Genomic DNA, 21,080 nt, shown 5'->3' with positions numbered 1-21,080 from the left:
TATCAATTAAAATTGAGGTGTTCTCTTCCTAGCTATCCATATGCCAAAGTAAAACCAAGCTATTTACATCTTTTGAGGCCATACTGGTACCTAAACAGGTTTGGTGATGATGAGGATGAATGACAGTCTAACGGAGATGGCATGGACACATAGTGGGTAATCAGTTGGGAGTCTGTAATTGTAAAAAGGTTAAGAACCCCTGTTTTAAAATATCACTTTTTCTTATTTAACTAATCTCTTTAACTGAAGTGTGATACAAATGATTTCACATTTTAAAATGACTATAAAAATATAATCGTGAAAACTATTGTGCAACTTACAGCCTGACACTAAGCTGTAACCGATCCTAAACTGTGGGGCAAGGGGATATATTTCCCCTGGCCCCAAGTAAAGCCCCAGCTGTCCCTAAGGCAGTGTTTCTCAAACTGTGGGTAGGGACCCACTAGATGGGTCGCTACCAAATTTCAGGTGGATCCCCATTCATTTCAATATTTTATTTTTAATATATTAGACTTGATGCCACAATGGTATGTGACCGTATTTGGGGAAAATGTTACAGACCTGTACTTTTAACAAGCTACTACGTATATTCTTTTAACAATCATAGTCAATGGAACTTACTGGTGGGTAGGACTGCAGCCTAGGATTTTTAAAAATTTTCCTGCTTTGATGTTACTTCCAGTTATGACAACACTTCTGGTGGGTCCTGATAGATTTTCATTCTAAAAAGAGGGTCCCGGTGCTAAATGTGTGAGAACCACTGCCCTAAGGGGTTTCTCGGATCCATGCCAGCTACATAGCTGGCACAAATTCAAGACGCCCAGTGTAACACCAGGCCAGTGTAACATCAGGGGAGGTTAGGATATGGTGGAGGATATATGGACCGATCCTTCTCCCATCCCACCCTCCCCACTCAAAAACACTCCATCCCCACCTCCAAACCATCCTCCTGCCACCCCCCTGCCCCACCTGGTGCAAATTTACCTGTGCTGGCCATCGCAGGGAACGGATCCAATGCTGCTGAGCCAGCACAGCCCTCCACATCAGCCCAGCTACCTCTAGAGTAGCTGCAAGCAGGTATTTCAGCATGTTTGCAACACTCTGGGCCAGCACAGGACAGATGCACCAAACCAAACAACAGTTAGGATTGCACCATTAAGGGCGCAATCCTAACCCACTTTCCAGTAAGTTTGTTCTAAGGTAAAGGAACAAACATTCCCTTACCTTGGGGAGGCCTCCATGACTGCCCCCCAACTGCAGGATGCAGCACATGCCCCATTGGCACACCTATGCCAGTGCTGGAAAGCTGGTTAGAATTTGGGCCTAAGTGAATCAATGCCATAAAAAAAAATGCATAGTTATCCTGTAGCACTGTGGGTCAGTTCAGATGTCACATAAAGTGATGGTTTATTTTTAGTGTGGCTTGTTAAAGAATCAGGCTTGATGCCAGAGAAGATGACCACCAAATCCTGATTTGCTATATCTCAGCCTAATTAGTTTTGGTTTCGCGCCCCCCCCCCCACACCTATCCTCCCATGAAGTTCACAGATGAAATTCCAAGCTCCTTGTTTCTTCCCAACTGTGGGCAAAGCATTGTATTATCAGCTATGCCTTTGCCACGTCAGGAAATGACAGAGGACTATCCCTAACTTCTCTGGAGTTAGGTATAACTAATCCCAGAAAATTATTTTTAAAAAAAAATTTGGTTTATAAGCAATGCTTTTTAAAAATGTGTAACATGCACACATGGGGGAGGAAAGTTTTATGTGCAGAAATCCTCTGTAGTGGTTAATGGCACAGCTATGTGCTCTAACAGGAAAAGAAAGGAGGTATGGAAGTAAAGAGCAACAAAGGGTTTCATTTCAGTGATTCAAAAAAAGGAGTAAAAAATGGTGCCTAGCTGAACTTACTCAGGGTCCAATCCTATCCAACTTTCCAGCACCAATGCAGCCACAATGCAGCCCCAAGATAAGGGAACAAAACTTCTCTTACCTAGAGGAGGCCTCTGTAACTGCCCCACCCCCAACAGAGGATGCAGCTCCTGTCCTGTTGGCATGGTCGCATCAGCACTGGAAAGTTGGATAGGATTGGGCCCTCATTCACTCTCAAACTAGACTGGGGGGGGAGGGATTATTTCTAACTATTCACACACAACTGGGCCTATGTTTAAGCTGTTGTTAGGGAAGGAACAGAAAGGACACAGGGAGATTAGATGGGTTTTTCCAAGGGACAGAGTTGAAAAAGTGAGATTTAGGGAACAGAGAGGCAGGGGAAGGGGAGGAAAGTGGGGAGTTTAGCAGAAAAGACAAATGGAAAGTTTCCAGTGGTTCTGGCCACCATGAAAAGTTGCAGCTTGAGGGTACTTTCTGTAGCATGAACAAAGGGCTACAAGTAAGGAGTGAGCCTGCAGGCAGGCAGTGAAGTAACTTCACCCACTTGTGATGGGAGAGCTAGTCTCTTCCACTGAATAAGCACCATTAAGTGGCCTAGCATGCCGTTAGGCAGTTGCCTGCAGTGAAGGAAGCTGGGCAAACCAACTTTAGGTTGGCATACTTTTTGTGTGACATAACGGTGCAGTTCTGTCCATATCTGCTGAATAACAATACTGAAAATACTCATGAATGCATCTAGAATGGATTATTAGTAGTATGCAGATGCAACCCCACATCTGTTAAATGCAATCAAGTGTTTTTGTTTTGCACAAGTAGACTGCAATTTCAGCAACATTTGCCATGAAAAGAGAAACTGGGAACTAATTCAGAGCGGATGAATGATTAAGGGTTTACCATATTCATGTATTGGCAACCTTCAGTCTCGAAAGACTATGGTATCGCGCTCTGAAAGGTGGTTCTGGCACAGCGTCTAGTGTGGCTGAAAAGGCCAATCCGGGAGTGACAATCCCTTCCACACCGGGAGCAAGTGCAGTCTGTCCCTGGTCTGTCTCCCTGGCTATGGGCCTTCCTTCTTTGCCTCTTAGCCTCAGACTGTTGGCAAAGTGTCTCTTCAAACTGGGAAAGGCCATGCTGCACAGCCTGCCTTCAAGCGGGCCGCTCAGAGGCCAGGGTTTCCCACTTGTTGAGGTCCATCCCTAAGGCCTTCAGATCCCTCTTGCAGATGTCCTTGTATCGCAGCTGTGGTCTACCTGTAGGGCGCTTTCCTTGCACGAGTTCTCCATAGAGGAGATCCTTTGGGATCCGGCCATCATCCATTCTCACGACATGACCAAGCCAACGCAGGCGTCTCTGTTTCAGCAGTGAATACATGCTAGGGATTCCAGCACGTTCCAGGACTGTGTTGTTTGGAACTTTGTCCTGCCAGGTGATGCCGAGGATGCGTCGGAGGCAGCGCATGTGGAAAGCGCTCAGTTTCCTCTCCTGTTGTGGGCGAAGAGTCCATGACTCGCTGCAGTACAGAAGTGTACTCAGGACGCAAGCTCTGTAGACCTGGATCTTGGTATGTTCCGTCAGCTTCTTGTTGGACCAGACTCTCTTTGTGAGTCTGGAAAACGTGGTAGCTGCTTTACCGATGCGCCTGTTTAGCTCGGCATCGAGAGAATGAGTGTCGGAGATCGTTGAGCCAAGGTACACAAAGTCATGGACAACCTCCAGTTCATGCTCAGAGATTGTAATGCAGGGAGGTGAGTCCACATCCTGAACCATGACCTGTGTTTTCTTCAGGCTGATTGTCAGTCCAAAATCTTGGCAGGCCTTGCTAAAACGATCCATGAGCTGCTGGAGATCTTTGGCAGAGTGGGTAGTGACAGCTGCATCGTCGGCAAAGAGGAAGTCACGCAGACATTTCAGCTGGACTTTGGATTTTGCTCTCAGTCTGGAGAGGTTGAAGAGCTTTCCGTCTGATCTGGTCCGGAGATAGATGCCTTCTGTTGCAGTTCCAAAGGCCTGCTTCAGCAGGACAGCGAAGAAAATTCCAAACAAGGTTGGTGCAAGAACACAGCCCTGCTTCACTCCGCTTCGGATGTCAAAAGGGTCTGATGTGGAGCCATCGAAGACAACAGTGCCCTTCATGTCCTTGTGGAAGGATCTGATGATGCTGAGGAGCCTGGGTGGACATCCAATCTTGGGGAGAATCTTGAAGAGGCCGTCTCTGCTGACCAGGTCGAAAGCCTTTGTGAGATCTATGAAGGCTATAAAGAGTGGCTGTCGTTGTTCCCTGCATTTCTCCTGCAGTTGTCTAAGGGAGAATACCATATCAGTGGTGGACCTGTTGGCTCGGAATCCACACTGCGATTCTGGATAGACGCTCTCTGCAAGTACCTGGAGCCTCTTTAGTACAACTCGGGCAAACAGCTTTCCTACAACGCTAAGGAGAGAGATGCCGCGGTAGTTGTTGCAGTCACCCCTGTCACCTTTGTTCTTGTACAGCGTGATGATGTTTGCATCCCTCATGTCTTGAGGTACTCCACCTTCTCTCCAGCAGAGACAGAGGATTTCATGCAGCTCAGTGACGATGATCTCTTTGCAGCATTTTAGGACTTCAGCAGGGATGCTGTCTTTTCCAGGTGCCTTGCCAAAGGCAAGGGAGTCCAGGGCCACGTGAAGTTCTTCTAGGGTTGGTTCACTGTCAAGCTCTTCCAGCACAGGCAGGCACTCAATGTTGTTCAGTGCTTCTTCGGTGACTACATTTTCTCTGGAATATAGCTCAGAGTAGTGCTGCACCCAGCGTTCCATCTGCTGCGCCCGATCCTGGATGACCTCGCCTGTGGCAGACTTCAGAGGGGCAATTTTCTTCTGTGTTGGACCTAGGGCCTGCTTGATACCATCATACATCCCCTTGATGTTGCCCGTGTCAGCTGCTATCTGTATCTCGGAACAGAGCTGGAGCCAGTAGTCGTCAGCACATCTCCTGGCAGTCTGTTGGACTTTGCTGCGAGCAGTTCGGAGGACCTGCAGGTTGCGCTCACTGGGACAGACCTTGTATGCTGCTTGAGCTCTCCTCTTTTCCTCAATGACTGGTGTCAACTCCTCAGAGTGGGCTTCAAACCAGTCTGCCGCCTTGTTGGTCTTCTTGCCGAATATGGACAAGGCGGTGTTGTAAACGGTATTCTTGAAATGTTCCCATCTGCTGGATGCGTTTGCGTCGGCCGGGCCTGGAAGAGATTCCTCAAGCGCTTGTGCAAATTCCTCCACTTTTCTCTGATCCCGGGTCTTGCTGGTATCAATGCGAGGTCTTCCTTCCTTTTTCGTGTGATACAGTCGCTTTGTTTGCAGTTTCACTCTGCTGCACACCAGGGAGTGGTCAGTGTCGCAGGCAGCACCATGATAACTGCGTGTGATCTTGATGCTGGGAAGGCTGGAGCGTCTGGTGAGGATCAGGTCGAGCTGGTGCCAGTGCTTTGATCTTGGATGTCTCCAAGAGACTCTATGTTGGGGCTTTGTGTTGAAGAATGTGTTGCTGACACAGAGACCGTGATGACAGCAAAACTCTAGCAGGCGTTGGCCATTTTCGTTCATCCTCCCAGTGCCAAACTGACCTAAGCAAGTGGGCCATGAACTGTTATCAGCACCAACTCTAGCATTGAAATCGCCAAGGATGAACAATGGCTCTTTTACAGGGATTTTCTTGACAGTGGTGGCCAGGTCATCATAGAATTTGTCTTTGGCTTCTGCTGGAGACGACAGAGTCGGTGCATAAGCACTGATGAGAGTGATAGGTCCTGCTGATGACTGGAGCTGCAGGGACAAAATTCTTTCACTTCCCACAGTAGGTGGGATGATGGATTTCAGCAGGGTATTTCTGACCGCAAAGCCAACGCCATGTTCCCTGGTTTCGTTTGGTGGTTTTCCCTGCCAGAAAAATGAGAAATTTCTCTCCTTGACAGATCCGGAATCTGGCAGCCTAGTCTCTTGAAGGGCGACGATGTCCATCTGCAGTCTGCTCAGCTCCATGTCGATGACAGCTGTTTTGCGTGCGTCGTCTATTTCTTGCAGGTCATCAGAGAAGCCAGGTGTCATTGTCCTAACGTTCCAGGTGCCCAGCTTTAGGGCAGTAGTTTTCTGTTTTCTGTTGCATGGTGCAGAGTTGTCGATCCGCTTGTCGGTTTTCACCCTAAACCCCACGCACCCCATGAGGTTAACGGACCGTGGCGAGGCAACACCTTACTGGCTGGGGACTGCCCAGCTTAAGGCGGGCGGTAGCTGCCCAATGAGATGCAATGATCTCTCCCACCGTCGGAAGCAGCCCCTGGCGTCATGCTCTACGCCAATCGAGCAAAGACTTATAACCGGTAAACTGCTGCTTCCCGTGTTGTGCCGACGCCGTATGGCGAAGTTGGAGTGTCCTCTCCAGTGCGCGAAGCCTGGGTAAAGAAGGTATGGAGGATAGGCTGTTACCCATGCAGCAAATCCCCCCTCTCCACGTCGCTGGGACGTCGCTGGGACGTCGCTCCACGTCGCTGAGCGCTCCACGTCGCTCCACGTCACCATATTCATATATAGCTAGAAATAGTATGGAAAGTAAGTTACCCAACTAATTATTTGGTTTAGCGACTTCTGTGGCATCTATGTCAAAAGAAAGTATAATTTCAGACATGCTATGAAGATGAACATCTGTGGCCATTTTCTGGTCATTTTCCTATAACAGTGTGAGAAAAGGAAAGTAACAGGGAAAGCAGCCCAGAGTTTATCAATTCTTAAGAATATACCACTATCACTTTACAGTACACCTAAACAATATTGACAACTTAAATGAAAATAAAGAGTTAGGAGCAGTTTGCCAGCATTCACCAGAATGGGATTTCCAGACAATGTCTTTGCCACCCGAGTAATCTAGAAATAGCCAGTGAAGTCATCAAAGCACTGATGAATTTGACAGTCATAATACCCTTGATTCCCAGAGGCACCACCAAAGGAATTTGTTTCATTTTGATATACTACTGAAGAAAGTAGTAAATTCCCAGCATTCTTACATTTTGAACCTATTTTACTATGTAAACCACTCTGCAAACTACTTTTGTTGGAAAAATAGTATATAAATCTTCTTATTAATAATAATTAATTTTGCTGCATAGACAATAAATGATGTGTATTCCTATTACTTAAGATGGTGGAGTAAAAACTTCATTACTTGCAATGTTTCATCCTAAAATAGATTTGCACACTCAAATGCAAGTAGGTACCAAATTTCAAACTACAGAGTTACCTAGTTAAGTGTTTCCTGTTAACCTTCTATTTAGTCTCTTCAAGCATTCAGGTTGTCAGCAGCCTGCCTGCCCGTGCTATAACCTTGAATGCTTATCACGACCTATAAAACCAGTAAGCACTTCACTACAGTAAGCCTTTAAACAATGTTAAGAATTTTGTGGGGGGTGGGGTGGACAGAGATAGGGTTCCCCATATGTGTAGTTTCCATACCCACAAACTAGGGGTCCTGTAATGGATGCTGTGCAGATACAGGAGAACACCTATATTAGGAGTTCTCCACAACTGAGAACATGATGACTGCTCCAGTTTATGTGCATTTTCACAGCTGGAAGGATATTTTTTAGGTGCCCAGCATAAGAAAATGAACAGAATCACTATCCATACCAAATTGCATTTATAATTACACTGTAGCAGGTGCCATCACTAAAGCATGGTAATAATCAACACAGGACACAATCCTGACCAGGTCTACTCAGAAGTAAGTCCTATTTTGTTCCATGGTTTACTCTCAGGAAAGTGTGGTTAGGATTGCAGCCACAGTTCTGCTACGGCACAGAATTACCATATTTTTCGCTCCATAAGACGCACTTCCCCCCCAAAAAAAAAGTGGGGGGGGGGGAGTGTGTGCATCTTATGGAGCGAATACTGCAAAAAAGAGTGCACGTTATGTTATGCTTCATGCCAGTTTATGCTCACATTCACCCTAAGGAAGGGGGAGGATCTAGTTTATGCTCACATTCACCCTAAGGAAGGGGGAGGATCTTCATGCCAGTTTATGCTCACATTCACCCTAAGAAGGGGGGGATCTTCATGCCAGTTTATGCTCACATTTACCCTAAGAAGGGGGGGATCTTCATGCCAGTTTATGCTCACATTCACCCTAAGAAGGGGGGGATCTTCAGGCTAGTTTATGATCACATTCACCCTAATAAAGGGAGGGATCTTCATGCCAGTTTATGATCCCATTCACCCTAAGAAGGGGGGGATCTTCATGCCAGTTTATGATCCCATTCACCCTAAGAATGGGGGGGATCTTCATGCCAGTTTATGATCCCATTCACCCTAAGAAGGGGGGGGATATTCATGCCAGTTTATGATCCCATTCACCCTAAGAAGGGGGGGGATCTTCATGCCAGTTTATGCTCACATTCAAAAAATGTCATTCAAAAAATGTGGCATTAGCAATGCCTTAGATGGAAGTGAAGACGGTATCTTATATGAAGACAGTGAAGAAAGTGATGTCAGTGATTGTGAGCAAATGAGCTTCATAAATTCTGACTCTAGCGATGATGAGTTCCTGGGGTTTCCAGAAAACTAGAGTACTCAAACCTTTAAGTCTCTCCATTTGTTAATGACAGTGATAATGGTTCTTAATGCCACTGTTGACTGCTGTTCACTTTACATGGTTCAAATGTTATTCTGTTATAGTTTATTAAATATTTTATTACACTATTTGGTTCAGAATATTTTTTTCCTGTTTTCCTCCTCTAAAAAATAGGTGCGTCTTATGGTCAGGTGCGTCTTATGGAGCGAAAAATACAGTATTTTTTGGCCATGATTCTTATGTCCCAGCTGATTAAAAAATAGTTACAATTAGCTATAAGAAACTGTAGCTTCTAGTTATTAGACTGGTCTAATACTGGGTCAGCAACTGTACCACTTCACACAGAACCGCTTAAAAAGGGGGGGGGGGTTTCACACTTATATTTTCCTCAGAAGTTTTAGAGGCCAATACTAACCAATTTTCCAGTACTTATGCAGCCACAAGGTAAGGGAACAAATGCTCCCTTACCTTGAGGAAGCCTCTGTGACTGCACCCACCACAATATACAATGCACATCCCATTGGCATGGCTGCATTGGTGCCGGAAAGTTGGTTGGGACTGGGCTGTGTTAGTTGTAAACTATTTACATTGAACTAATTCTCAGCAAATTACTACTGTACCTAAAACAGACTTCAGACATACACATTCTGTCTCTTGAGGAGATATGAGCCACTGAGAAGAATAGTTGTGTAATGAAAAGCTGTAATCATAAAGATGCTTAATTTCAATTACAGCATATATAGCTGCAACGACAATAAATCATCATAGAAGAGGAAGCTGCTGAATACACGTTGATTAGTAGAAAACCAGATAAAAGAAACAGTATTCCAAGAGACACAACCAGCATGACAGTTTTTTCAGCTTTCATTCACATATTACCATAAACTGCTGACTGGTTCGTATTTTTCATAAACAGAACTCTGAAATTCAATCATAAAATATCAAGCAACTGCAAGCTTCCAGCTATCAAATTCTGTCTCCTACCAGCAGTCATCCCTTCTATTTTTATGATAGGGAGTGTTTTTACCATGGATTCCTTCTCATATTGTACTATAAGAGCAGAAAAACAGTCTTTTGGTCCAATCCTAATCACATGATCCATCACGGAAACTGGTATTCCAATGACTGAACATGCTTTAAGGTATCATAAAACGTCTTCTGGAAGTGAGTGGAGCCATTTGCTTCCAGGCCGATGCTGCTGATGCAAACAATGGGGAGGACCCAATGTGTAGTGGCAGTGAAAAGGAGCCCTGTAAATGCCTATATCTGTGGGGTGGGCAGAATGAGGCAGGGGTGGTGAGAGGGGCTTGTCAGACACAGAAGGGGATGGCATCTGGGATGAGCCACTTGCACCAGATGCTATCCCCTCTGCAGTGAGCATACACACCCCCTTTGTCTCCTCAGTTTTGTACCAGCTAGCTAGACTATGAGCAAATTCAAGGGGAGCTATTGGTGATCAAGGGGCTTATGGAGGGATTATGGAAATTATTTTCCTTTCTCCTCCTCAGCCTCCTGATCACTCCATAGTATGCATCACAGTCTGTTATGAAGGGGAAAGGAAAGAATTCGACTGTTTTGAGTCTCTTTTATCATTAGGGTCATTATACATAATGACAATTGAATGCCTGATCTTAGGTAATTAAAGTATTCTATGCAATTCACTGAAAGATGTCTGACCCCCTATATAACAAACCCAACTAAAGGAAAAACTAGCAAGACTAAGCTAATATTTAAAGGAAGTAGAACCAATAAGCACATGCATTTTTCATCATCAGCAAAAATATGACATACCATATTTTGTTTATATGTATTGATGTTAAAGAACTTAACTGAAGGGGACATCCACTAAAACTGACTGTCAGGAGAGAAAGAACAGACAAAAGAAAATATTTCTTGATCTAGCATGCAATTAATCTGGGGAACTCCTGGTCACAGGGTGGACAAAGTGGATAGAGAGACACAAATTTCCCTCTCACATAACACCAGAACCAGGGGACATCCACTAAAGTTGAGTGTTGGGAGAGTTAGGACAGACAGAAGAAAATATTTATTTATCCAGCGTGCAATTAGTCTGTGGAGCTCTTTGCCACAGGAAGAAGTGATGGTATCTTGCCTAGATGCCTTTAAAAAGGGACTGTATAGATTTCTGGAGAAAAAGTCCATCACGAGTTACAAGCCGTGATGGGTATGCGCAACCTCCTGGTTTTAGGAGGAGGCTACCTCAGAATTCCAGATACAAGGGAGTGACATCAGGATGAAGGTATCTTGTTGTCTTGTGTGCTCCTTGAGTGGCTTTAGCATAAGAAGAGTCTCACTAGATCAGGCCAAAGACCCATCTAGTTCAGCTTCCTGTATCTCACAGTGGCCCACCATGTGAGATACAGGAGGTTAGTCAAGATGGGCCTTTGGCCTGATCTAGTAAGACTTTTCTTATGTGAAACCCTCTCTCTCTCGCTGATGAGTGCCTTTTACTCTGTAGAGTGACAGAGCAAGGTGGAAAGACAAGAATTCCTTCACCAACCTAGTGATGTTCAACTCAGTCTAAGAAGAGAAGTCCCCAGATTCCCACTAAACAAAACAAATGAAGATTTACTTTAACTATGTGCCATAAAAGCTATGCGCTAGTAAAATACCTGGATTTCAGGAGAGGCTGTGTCACCCATTTCTTCAGTCTTCGTCGTCCAAATGAAGTATTTGTATGTTCCAGGATCCAAAACAGGCTGCCTTTTGTTTTCATATCAGTCTGCAGTCGTAACCATATGTGTTTTAGTTAAGGAATTAGAGCACAAATTAGGATGAATAATCTATAATCTTAATGACTTTAAACATATTCTTCAATACTGCAAGAAACTGATAAAAAACATCAGAATGTTTAAGCAAAATGAGTTGTCGTGTTTTCTAAAAAGTATAATGTCCTTAATTCTCTCGAAATCTTCTCTTTAAAAGTGGTATTGTACAAGCAATCATGATTATCAGTTAAGCAGACTGATGTTAATCCATTTTTACTCCTTTATAACAGGTATTGTGAGGTCCAAGGAAGCCACTGAGAACTTCCCCAGCCCTCATAATGCCTTTTAAAGGCATAAAAAGTCACTTTTTGTGCTGAAAAACTGGAAGTCACTTTTTTTTTCCTTCTAACAGTCATTCTCAGACCCACAGAAGCCACAGGCGGACACATGTGGCCTCTGTGGGGCTCAGAAGAGCCTTCATAGGTGTGGGGAGCACAGCTCCCCCTGCCTCGCGACACCCAAAGGTGTGAGGAGGTGTGGGGGCATCCCACATATCCACAGCCTCTGGTATTGAGAATATATACTATAATTAGCTAGCCGTAGTTACCACCAATCACAACTTACAAACCTATGATTAGGAACTGTACTCAGGGTTATAAAGGGGGGAAAGAAATGCATAAACCAGTGAGGTATTCCCGATTTCCTAACTACGGAAATTCTGGCAGAATTATGTCAGCCCTCAGTGACAGAAAAGTAAAATTTACTATGGCCCAGTCTTACATTAATTCCCAAATTGCAAGATAGCAGCAGCATAGCTGGAAGGAGTGCCATTCTTGGGTACACCTTCCAGGGCTGCCACAAACCCACGCCCTTACCTGTACGCCGCCAAACACGTCCAAAGGGTGTTCTGAGGTCCAGGGAGGTTGCATGCTTCAGATGTCCTTCTAAAGCCATCTTATGTCACTTCCAGTTTTGCCCGAAAAACAGAAGTGACTCTCTAAAGCAGTGTTTCCCAAAATGTGGGTCGGGACCCACCAGGTGGGTCACAAACAAATTTCAGATGGGTCCCCATCCATTTCAATATTTTATTTTGAATATATTAGACTTGATGCTATCATGGTATGTGACTGCAATTGGGGAAACGTTGCAGACCTGTACTTTCAACAAGCTACTATGTATATTTTTTTAACAATGGAAGTAAACGGGACTTACTCCTAGGACTGCAGCCTAGGAGTGATAAAAATGTTCCTGTTTGATGATGTCACTTCTGGTCATGACATCATTTCTGGTGGGTCCTGACAGATTCTCATTCTAAAAAGTGGGTCCCTGAGTGAAATGTGTGAGAACCATTGCTCTAAGGCCTTCTGGAGGCTTTAGAAGGCCTTCAGAGGCGGGGAGGCAATGCGCAGCCTCTCTAGGCCTCAGAACACCCTCTGGTCATGTTCATAGGGGGTGGTTGCATATGAGGAGGGCAGTACCCCAGGCCATGGCAGGGACAGCACTGCTGCCTCCCACGGGGTGCCACCCAGGGTCACTGCATCCCTATGATGCTCAACTTAGCTATGCAACCAAGATAGAGCCCATTCCTCTCCCTCTCTGTATTTTTCTTTTATTAGTTCTCCTGCTCTCTCCTGCTTATACATGTCCCTTTGTGTGTTCAACTGGAGTGATTAAATCAGGCCTTACATATTATTAAACATTACCTACTCCTCATCTTCCAGGATGGCATAATGTTTGTACTTAACCAAAAGTAATTCATAAAGTGAAATTCATAAAGTTGTCCAAGAAGTCTAAGTGAACAATTTGCATATTGGGGGGGGGGATATAAAGATCCACAATTTGCTCCTCTAGCCAATAAAAGTACAAGATGAAGCATATTTTCTTACTTGATTCTGCAAGATTTCTAGATTACTTAGTGTACTTCCATTAAGTGTCATGTGTTCAGTGCCACAAGATAACTTCTTAAAATGACTGAAAGAAAAAAAGAAAAAAAGCATTCATCCGCAGTTAAGTTAGAAAATAATAGCTTTCTGCTTTGGAACACAAAATCATGGCATTGTATGATGCTGAAAAAAATACATTCAAAGTGTGTAGAACAGACAATTTCCAACTAAACATGGTAACCATTTGACTGATTTGAAGGAAAAAAAATTAACTACTTGCAGGGGGTGGGTAGGGAAAACAGTAGCAGCAGTGTCATCTCTACTCCAATAAAGAGCCCACTCCTTTGGACGTATTATCTTTTGGGATGGGGGTATATTTTCCAGCCTGGCTTGCTGCTGCACCAGACAGTGCTTGTCCTGCAACAGCTGGATGTCAGAAGAGGGCTCTGTCATCACCCTCCACCTCTTTTTGAAGGGAGAGAGAGCAGCAGCAATACTTAAGAAAGAGAGAAAGTGAAAGAGAGCACCAGATTCCTCTCCCCCCCTCTAAGCCTTGGACTCCTCTGCTTTGCTCAGCAGGTACAGCAAGGCAACGGAAAGGGGTTAGCAACACTCAGCCCAGGTGGTAAGTCCAGTCCCTTTGGACTTTATATCTTCTGGGGTGGGGGGAGCATTTAACTAGGCCAACTACAGGGTTCACAACTTGGGGATTCTCCTGGACACTCTTCCTGAATTACCAGGTTGAGGCAATGGCCAGTGTACCTTTGTGCACCTAATGCTGGGGTGCCAGCTGTGACCACACTTGAGTTGATTTATTCTAACCACACCATTCTACGTGGAGACCACTTGACTACTGTAATAAGCTTTACATGGGGACACCTTTGGAAGGCTGTCCCAAAACTGCAGTTAGTGCAGAATACAGCTGCCTGTGTGGTTGCCTATAACTTCTTTTCTTTACTGTAAAAATAAAAAAGTTTAATTTTTTTCCTCAATGTGACAGTGTTCCCTCTAAGCTACGTGTTTGCGCAGCTAGAATTGGAGCCTAACTGAGCTTCTTTCACGCTGCTTTGAAGCTGCCCCTGTGCAGGTCCTTTAGGGATCTGCACAGTCCCTGAAAATTTTACAGGGAACACTGATGAAGACTTTGGGTATGTCTGCTTTAGCTCCAGTCCACCACCCTAATCCTGTCCATAATTTGCAAGAGGCATATGGCACAAAGTCACAATTTTTAAAAGATACATCTGTGGAGGAAAATTTCCTCTCTCAGACAGTTGCACCTGCTTTTTAATTTCCCTGGAAGACAGTCACCATATCAACTACCATGCCCAACATACACATTTCACCAAGCAGGCATGAAAAAAAACAAGCCATTCATCTTAAGAGTTGTGCTTTTGAAACAGCCTTTAAAAATTCCAATGAAGGTTGCCTCCTTGAACTCTATATCTCATAAGAACATAAGAACAGCCCCACTGGATCAGGCCATAGGCCCATCTAGTCCAGCTTCCTGTATCTCACAGCGGCCCACCAAATGCCCCAGGGAGCACACCAGATAACAAGAGACCTCATCCTGGTGCCCTCCCCTGCATCTGGCATTCTGACATCTCCCCACTTAGGTGGCCACTCACTGACCCATGAGCTAAGCTGAGTTTAACAAAAGCTCTAATTCAGTCTAGTACATCAACCTCAAGGTTGGTCTGGACTTCAGTGATGTTGACAATAAGGGCCAATCCCAATCTCCTGCACCAATGCCCCAAGGTAAAGGAACAAATGTAGGATATTGCAACTAGTGAACACATTCTGTGAAAAGGAATTTGCTGGCATGTGTAAAATCTTATCACTTTGGAATTCAGGATTGAAGTTTTCTGAAATTAAAATTACTTACTTAGGATTGTAGAGGATCTTCTCTAAATTAAATTCTTTAAGATACAAGATTACAGCAGCCAAAGAACACAAGACTGGCTTATCCAAGTTTAAAATCACAGACAATGCTGGGGAACCTGAAATATAACATTTACATTACATTGCAAAAGTTTTTATTGCTGCAAGATACTAGCTTCTGATAGCTAGTATAGCCTTTCTACATGACACTGTAGTCTTCTTGGCGAATTGGCATCTTAATCACCATTACTGGAAATATTTATTTTGCCTACATCATACATTGACAGGGAAGGGCCTCAAAATTTACCCAAACCACACAGCTAATAAATTTTCAAATTTGTGTCAACAGATTACTATGACATTTGTGTTTGGGAACAAATGGGACAAATTGTGACCCTTGATTAGGTAAGAGGTGCATCCAATTTTGCATATTCATTGCTTTGTTGTCTAGAACAGCGCTTCTCGAAGTGCAGTCTGTGGACCAGTGCCAGTCTGCAGTGTAGCTCCTGTAGCTTCCAGCTTCTCCAGCAGGTTGAGGACTTCTGGAGAGACTGGAGCTGCGAAGTCTCCTAAGGCTTGCCACAGAACTTGGATGCTGCCTCTTGTAGTTGGTGCACTAAGGTTTGCAAGAAGCTATAAAATAGTAGTGTATGAGATGAGGGAAATGAAGAGGAAGGCTCAAGAGCTGTAGTGGCACAGGGAACAGACAAACAAGGAGCAAGGGGAAGAATTTACAGGAAGAAGGAACAGACAACAGGAATATAACAAGGCTGACCTGAATGGGAGAGCTGATGTGCTATGTGTCTAGAGAGTGCTTTCTCTACTCAGAACCCAAAAAACCCACAACATTCCCCTGAGATCTATATGCGCAATAGTACCACTGGCCAAGTCATGCTGAACTCTTAGGAGAGGTCATGCTAATTAAGGGGGAAGAAAGGCTGTATATGCTTTGGGGCAGTCCTGCAAGTTGCGTCACCCGGGGTAACAACCTGCCACCTGTCACCCCTTCGCCAGAAGTAATTGCAGTGACATCATCGCATCACACCAATTACTTCTGGTATCAGGCCAACATGGGCCACAATTTTGTAACCATCTGAGGGCTACCCCTTCTCCTCCCCCTTCTTTAAAAAGGAGAACAGGCAGCCCTCAGAATAATGTGGCCAGTGGTTCCATGTCAATCTGAGGGCTGCCCATTCTCCTCCTCTTTAAAGAAAGGGAAGGAGAACGGGCGGCACTCAGATTGACACAGTCAGAAGAGTGGCATGTGGGGGAGTGGATCATTGCGCCAGTCCTGGCTGAATGCTACCTGGAGCATTTGCAACCCCCCCCCCCCGATACACCAGTGGGCATCGGTGTGTCTCCTTTTCCAGGGTCTTGCAGATTTGGATTCTCCAGCCTGACAAATCGCACAAGCAAGCCCTGCTGCATAATAAATAGTTTCAAATTGCAGAGGTGGCCAGGTCACCAGACAATCTTTTCAGATTCCTATGCCAAGAAGCATCCCCCATCAATGACCTGAGCCTGGGAACAGCACAAACCGTGCCATGCCTTTTGTTTTTCAGGAACTTCTCTGATTTGGGGAGCAATTCAGCCTTTTTTGTGCTCCTGGAAGGACACGCTTAAGACTAATCAAGTCCAGGCAACCATGTTGCATACTCAGAGAAAAGCTCTAAACTCCTTTTTCTATCCAGAAATGTTTTTAAATTTGAAGCCTGTTAAATTAAGGTTAGCTAAATCAAGCATTTAGTGTAATAGAAAATGTAACTGAGCTGATATTCAAGAAATACATTGGAATGAAAAGTTCTCTTCTGTTTCTGACATACTGCTGCAATAAAACAAAAAATATTCCTGTAAATATTGAAACAGCCTAACTAGTACAATCCCAGAATATTTGATTCTTCTTTAAAATTATGCAGAATGAACAATGACAAGGTGGTAAATTTTACAAAATAATCAAGTCATATTTGGTGCATGCTAAAAGCTGCTTGACCAAATTTCAAAGACTTTTAAACTTAGGTACCTGTGCTATCAAGTATTTGACTGCCATAGAAGTCTGTAATCTGTTGGAAAGCATTGCTGTATTCAAAATGCTTATTGTCCATCCTTTCTATTCGAATTCTGTCATCTTGTAACCTGGAAAAAAAAAAGGCAGTTTTCAATCTTTTGGTTGGCAACCTTCAGTCTCGAAAGACTATTGTATAAGCCTACAGCACCCAGTTTTCAATCTTACTTTGCTCTTAATATGAGGACAAACTCTCAATATCATACTCTATCCTTGTCTAATTTAATTGCTTGTAAAACTGTTTTATTTGAATGTGTATTTGTTTAATTAGTGCTGTGGTGCTGAGTTGCTGTTATGTTCCTCTAATTTATAGTGTCCACTCAGTTCAGTTACAGTAACACAGGCCAACACACATTTTGCTTCCTTAAATGTTACACCAATTCCCGAGTATATTTGGGGTGCGGATTCCAAAAATGGCATCCAGTTTGCCCTCACACGTCTAGTTTTGGAGACACGGCATAGCCTCTTTAGTGAATGGTTCAAGCAGCTTCCTCATGAGGAAGCCTACACCATGGCTTCAATTTCACCCCAAATTCATATCAAACCACCATAAAGTTTGGGAAAAACTTTTCTAACCCTCAATTTTGTAGGCCTGTGTAATTGACTTTGGAGTTGGTACAGTCAGTTCTTTTTATATGCAAATTTGCTTATCTGCGATGAGCAGAATTGCCACCTACCTTTTGTTATCTCTGACTCTATCCTCGTTATCTGTGAATACTGTGTGGGTGCACTTGGGGTTGTGGGGTCACAGCAGCTACGAGCAGGTGGGCAGAGGTGAGAGAGGTTGCAGGAGGGGAAGAGACAGTGGCATCCTTGTGAGCAGGTTCATTCTGGAACCCCCCAAGGATACCAAAATCTGCTGATATGAGGGGACCTCCCCCACCTTCCAAAGGCGAAGGAGCTGGGCTCCCCTCACCTCCTGAGGCCAGCAGAAGCTGTGTGCAACCACCCACGGCCACTGCGGGTCTCAGAATGGCTGAAAAGGCAAAAAAAAAAACAACTTCCGGTTTTATGATAAAATTGGAAACAATGTTTTTAATGCCTTATAAGGCATTGGGAGCCCCAGAAAGCCTCTGGAGGGGGTGCGTGGGGGGGGGGCTGGATCTGAATTGTGGTTAAGTGAAACAGTGGATACAGGATCTGCAGTGGGGGGCCCCTGTACAGTATATGGCTGAAGGGAAAGGGAGTTGCATCAATCGCATCCAGCCAATTATACTCCTTTTTTGGAAAGTTGTCTGGATTGGGTCAATTTTCTGCATCAAATGGGTATTTAAAGTGATGAAAGTCAAGCGTATTTTTACTTGAATTAAAAAACACTCTTTTAACAGATTCAATTTCTGAGTCGTTTCATAGCTCTGTCTTCCTATTTTACTGTCAACCTAATTCTTAACATTTGTTACTCCAGTTAACCCTGCAGCATTTATACAGCTAGTATAATGGCATTAACTGTACTTTTATCTAGTTAGTTGGATTGATAGCTTAATCTCTAAGGCTCAGGATAACAACATTTTGTTACCCAATTCGGTCTAACAACATTGTGATGAAAGCTTCTTGTCCACTTTGTAACATGAATAGTGCCAGGTATATAGTCTGCCTTGAAGCTATCTAGAGGCACTGACTCTAATCCTAAAGTTGTGGAGAGTTAGTGTGCTTATTCAGTTGAAAGAAAACGTATTTTGTGCCTTCTCCAGCAAGCTAAGAGGTTCAAGGAAAGCAAATTGTGATAAGTGATTATCTTTCTTTCACATTCCCAGGACGAAAGGGAGGTGAAGCTGCCTGGAGAGAATGATTGATGGATTGCCAGCAGGCTGCTCTCTCACATTAACAATGCATGTTATAATATTGTACTTCACAATTGGAATCATCAGTACTAGAAAGTCCTTGTTCAGTTTGAGGTCACTGATATTTATTTAGTATAAATATACAAATATATATACAAATTTAAAAAGAAAAACAAAAGAAAAACCATCCTGCCCCCACACTTAAAATCTCAGGGTAAAGATGGTCTCAGGTATGCCCTAGCATTGCTATAACATGGAGATGATACAGCTGCATCATGCAATAGAAGTGAGCATACACCATAAATCAATTGATGTTATGTTTTAAGCATTCCACTGACAATCAGTCACTTTCCATTCCACACTAGAAAATCCATAAATATCAACTCTGAAGTGTATAATCAACTGAGAACACGGAGACCAAACTGCATGGAAGTAATCTGACACTAGAAAGTTTTAATTCCTTGTAGTTAAAAAAAAAAAATCTTACATTGGTTTTGCAATTTCCTTAACAGAAGGTGCTGGACAGCAAACAGCAGGCAGCTGGCTATGCAGCATTTTTTTTTAAATTAATGCTTCCTTTGATAAGCTGATGCGGATTTAAGAAGCCATTAAGGGTGAGGAAAATGCCACATAAAATTCCAATTAATTATTTTGAGTATTCCCAGAAAATTTTCAAAATGCTTTTTTAAAAATTTATTTAAAAGATTTTTATAGTACAAAAAACTCTCAACTGAATTGATTTTGGAAATAACAATTTCAAGGTCCCAAAACTCCATTAAGCCCTAACTTACAGAGATCCTTCAGTACTACTAAAAGAACTCTGTGAGATAGTTAACAATCAGAAAGTGCGGGGAGCAGGCTTACTTACCTTCCGGGGCTTGGGCAGGAGATGTCTCTCTCCATTTTGCCCTTGAGGGGCAATGTTTCTCCAGATAAAAAGAGAAGCAGAAGGGAAGCAGCGGACAAGTCCTGAAGTAGTAATCCCACTGTTACCAGTCTTACATAAGATTTTAACTGAGAAAATTTCTATCCAGCATATACAGGTGATATCATATGAATGTACCGTAAAACAGAATACGGGAATGCAAACAACCTTAATAAATCTGGGTGGTGGAATATTTCAGATCAAGAAAACACGTCATAGCTACCTTGAGAAAGTCAGGGTATAAATTCTTTAAATAAAAAAATTGTTTTTTAAAGCAGACAGTGATCCAGGATATTTGTCACTGACTGGTTTTCTCAGGAGCCCAGTTCAGCTAGCACAAAACCAGGAGTCAGTACTGTGACATGTCTCCTAGCCTCGGGCACATCCACTCTCTCCACTTGGTAAATATGGTAAGACAGGATTCTACTTCCAAGCCTGGCTTAGAACAAGCCAGGAACCTGGTTCAATGTCCAAACCAGGCAATCCTGGCCAAATCTATTCAAAGTTGGCAAACATACCACAATCTGAAGCTGGAATATGATCTGAAGCTGAACCAGGAGAGAAATAATCTACGTTTGCAGTGCATACTATATTTTACCACATTATATAATTGCTTCAGCCTGTTAAGTAACTTCCTTTGATAGTATGCCAACCCTTCTAATCTGTTAGAAAGTCAATTCACATCAATTAGGGCTGCAAATCTGGATTTTAAGTAAATGATTAGACTCTTCATCTGTTAAAGCGTTTTATTCTTTCAATCTCCTTGCTCAAATTTAATTTGAGAAGAACTACTATAAGCATAGCTTTATAAAGATTGCACCACCTTGAAAAAAAATTAATAAAAGATATTTGCGATGTTCAAAAGGCTAAGCAATTATTTCGGCTTGATAAAAACATAATGATGCTTGGTCAGGTGATTGGGGAGCATGCCAGGGGTTCACAAGCTCCTCTCCTGTTTACTCTCACATGAGCATTTCCTCTCCCTCTCAGTTTATGAGGTAACTATGGCAAACATTACATCTAGACTGTTTTTACATTGAACAATAGTTAACCCAAACCAAATAATAATAGTTAAAAATGATGAGTTGGCATTAACTATGGACTATTAACTATTGGTCCACATATAGTTAGCTCTGAAGTCAGAGGAAGAGAAAATTCATGCAAGAGGAAGAAAGGGAAGAATTACAGAGCGTTGCAGAATGTGCACCAGACTTTAGAATTAATTACAGCTGTACTGAAATAAAATAATCTGTTGATTTGAGAACCAAGACTGTATACTTTAAATGAGGATGTTTAAAATTTGCTTTATTAATATTATTTATATAATGCTGAGAAAAA

At 43.3% G+C, this 21,080-nt stretch overlaps 1 protein-coding gene across 1 annotated transcript in view; it reads right to left on the bottom strand.

Annotated features, from left to right (window-relative positions):
* Positions 1 to 21,080, bottom strand: part of MSH3 (mutS homolog 3) — a 78,308-nt gene that overhangs the window by 33,610 nt on the left and 23,618 nt on the right. The window contains exons 9-12 of the mRNA XM_066614409.1: positions 16,995 to 17,107; positions 14,979 to 15,093; positions 13,100 to 13,184; positions 11,118 to 11,227 (exon numbers count right to left, since the gene is read on the bottom strand). Coding sequence (XP_066470506.1) covers positions 11,118 to 11,227; positions 13,100 to 13,184; positions 14,979 to 15,093; positions 16,995 to 17,107 — 423 coding nt within the window. The remainder of the gene's footprint in view (positions 1 to 11,117; positions 11,228 to 13,099; positions 13,185 to 14,978; positions 15,094 to 16,994; positions 17,108 to 21,080) is intronic.

This window comes from Tiliqua scincoides, chromosome 2, assembly GCF_035046505.1.
Source record: "Tiliqua scincoides isolate rTilSci1 chromosome 2, rTilSci1.hap2, whole genome shotgun sequence".
Classification (NCBI taxonomy): domain Eukaryota; kingdom Metazoa; phylum Chordata; class Lepidosauria; order Squamata; family Scincidae; genus Tiliqua; species Tiliqua scincoides.
The sequence above is the reverse complement of the archived record's forward strand: the minus strand, read 5'-3'. Positions and strand labels throughout refer to the sequence as shown.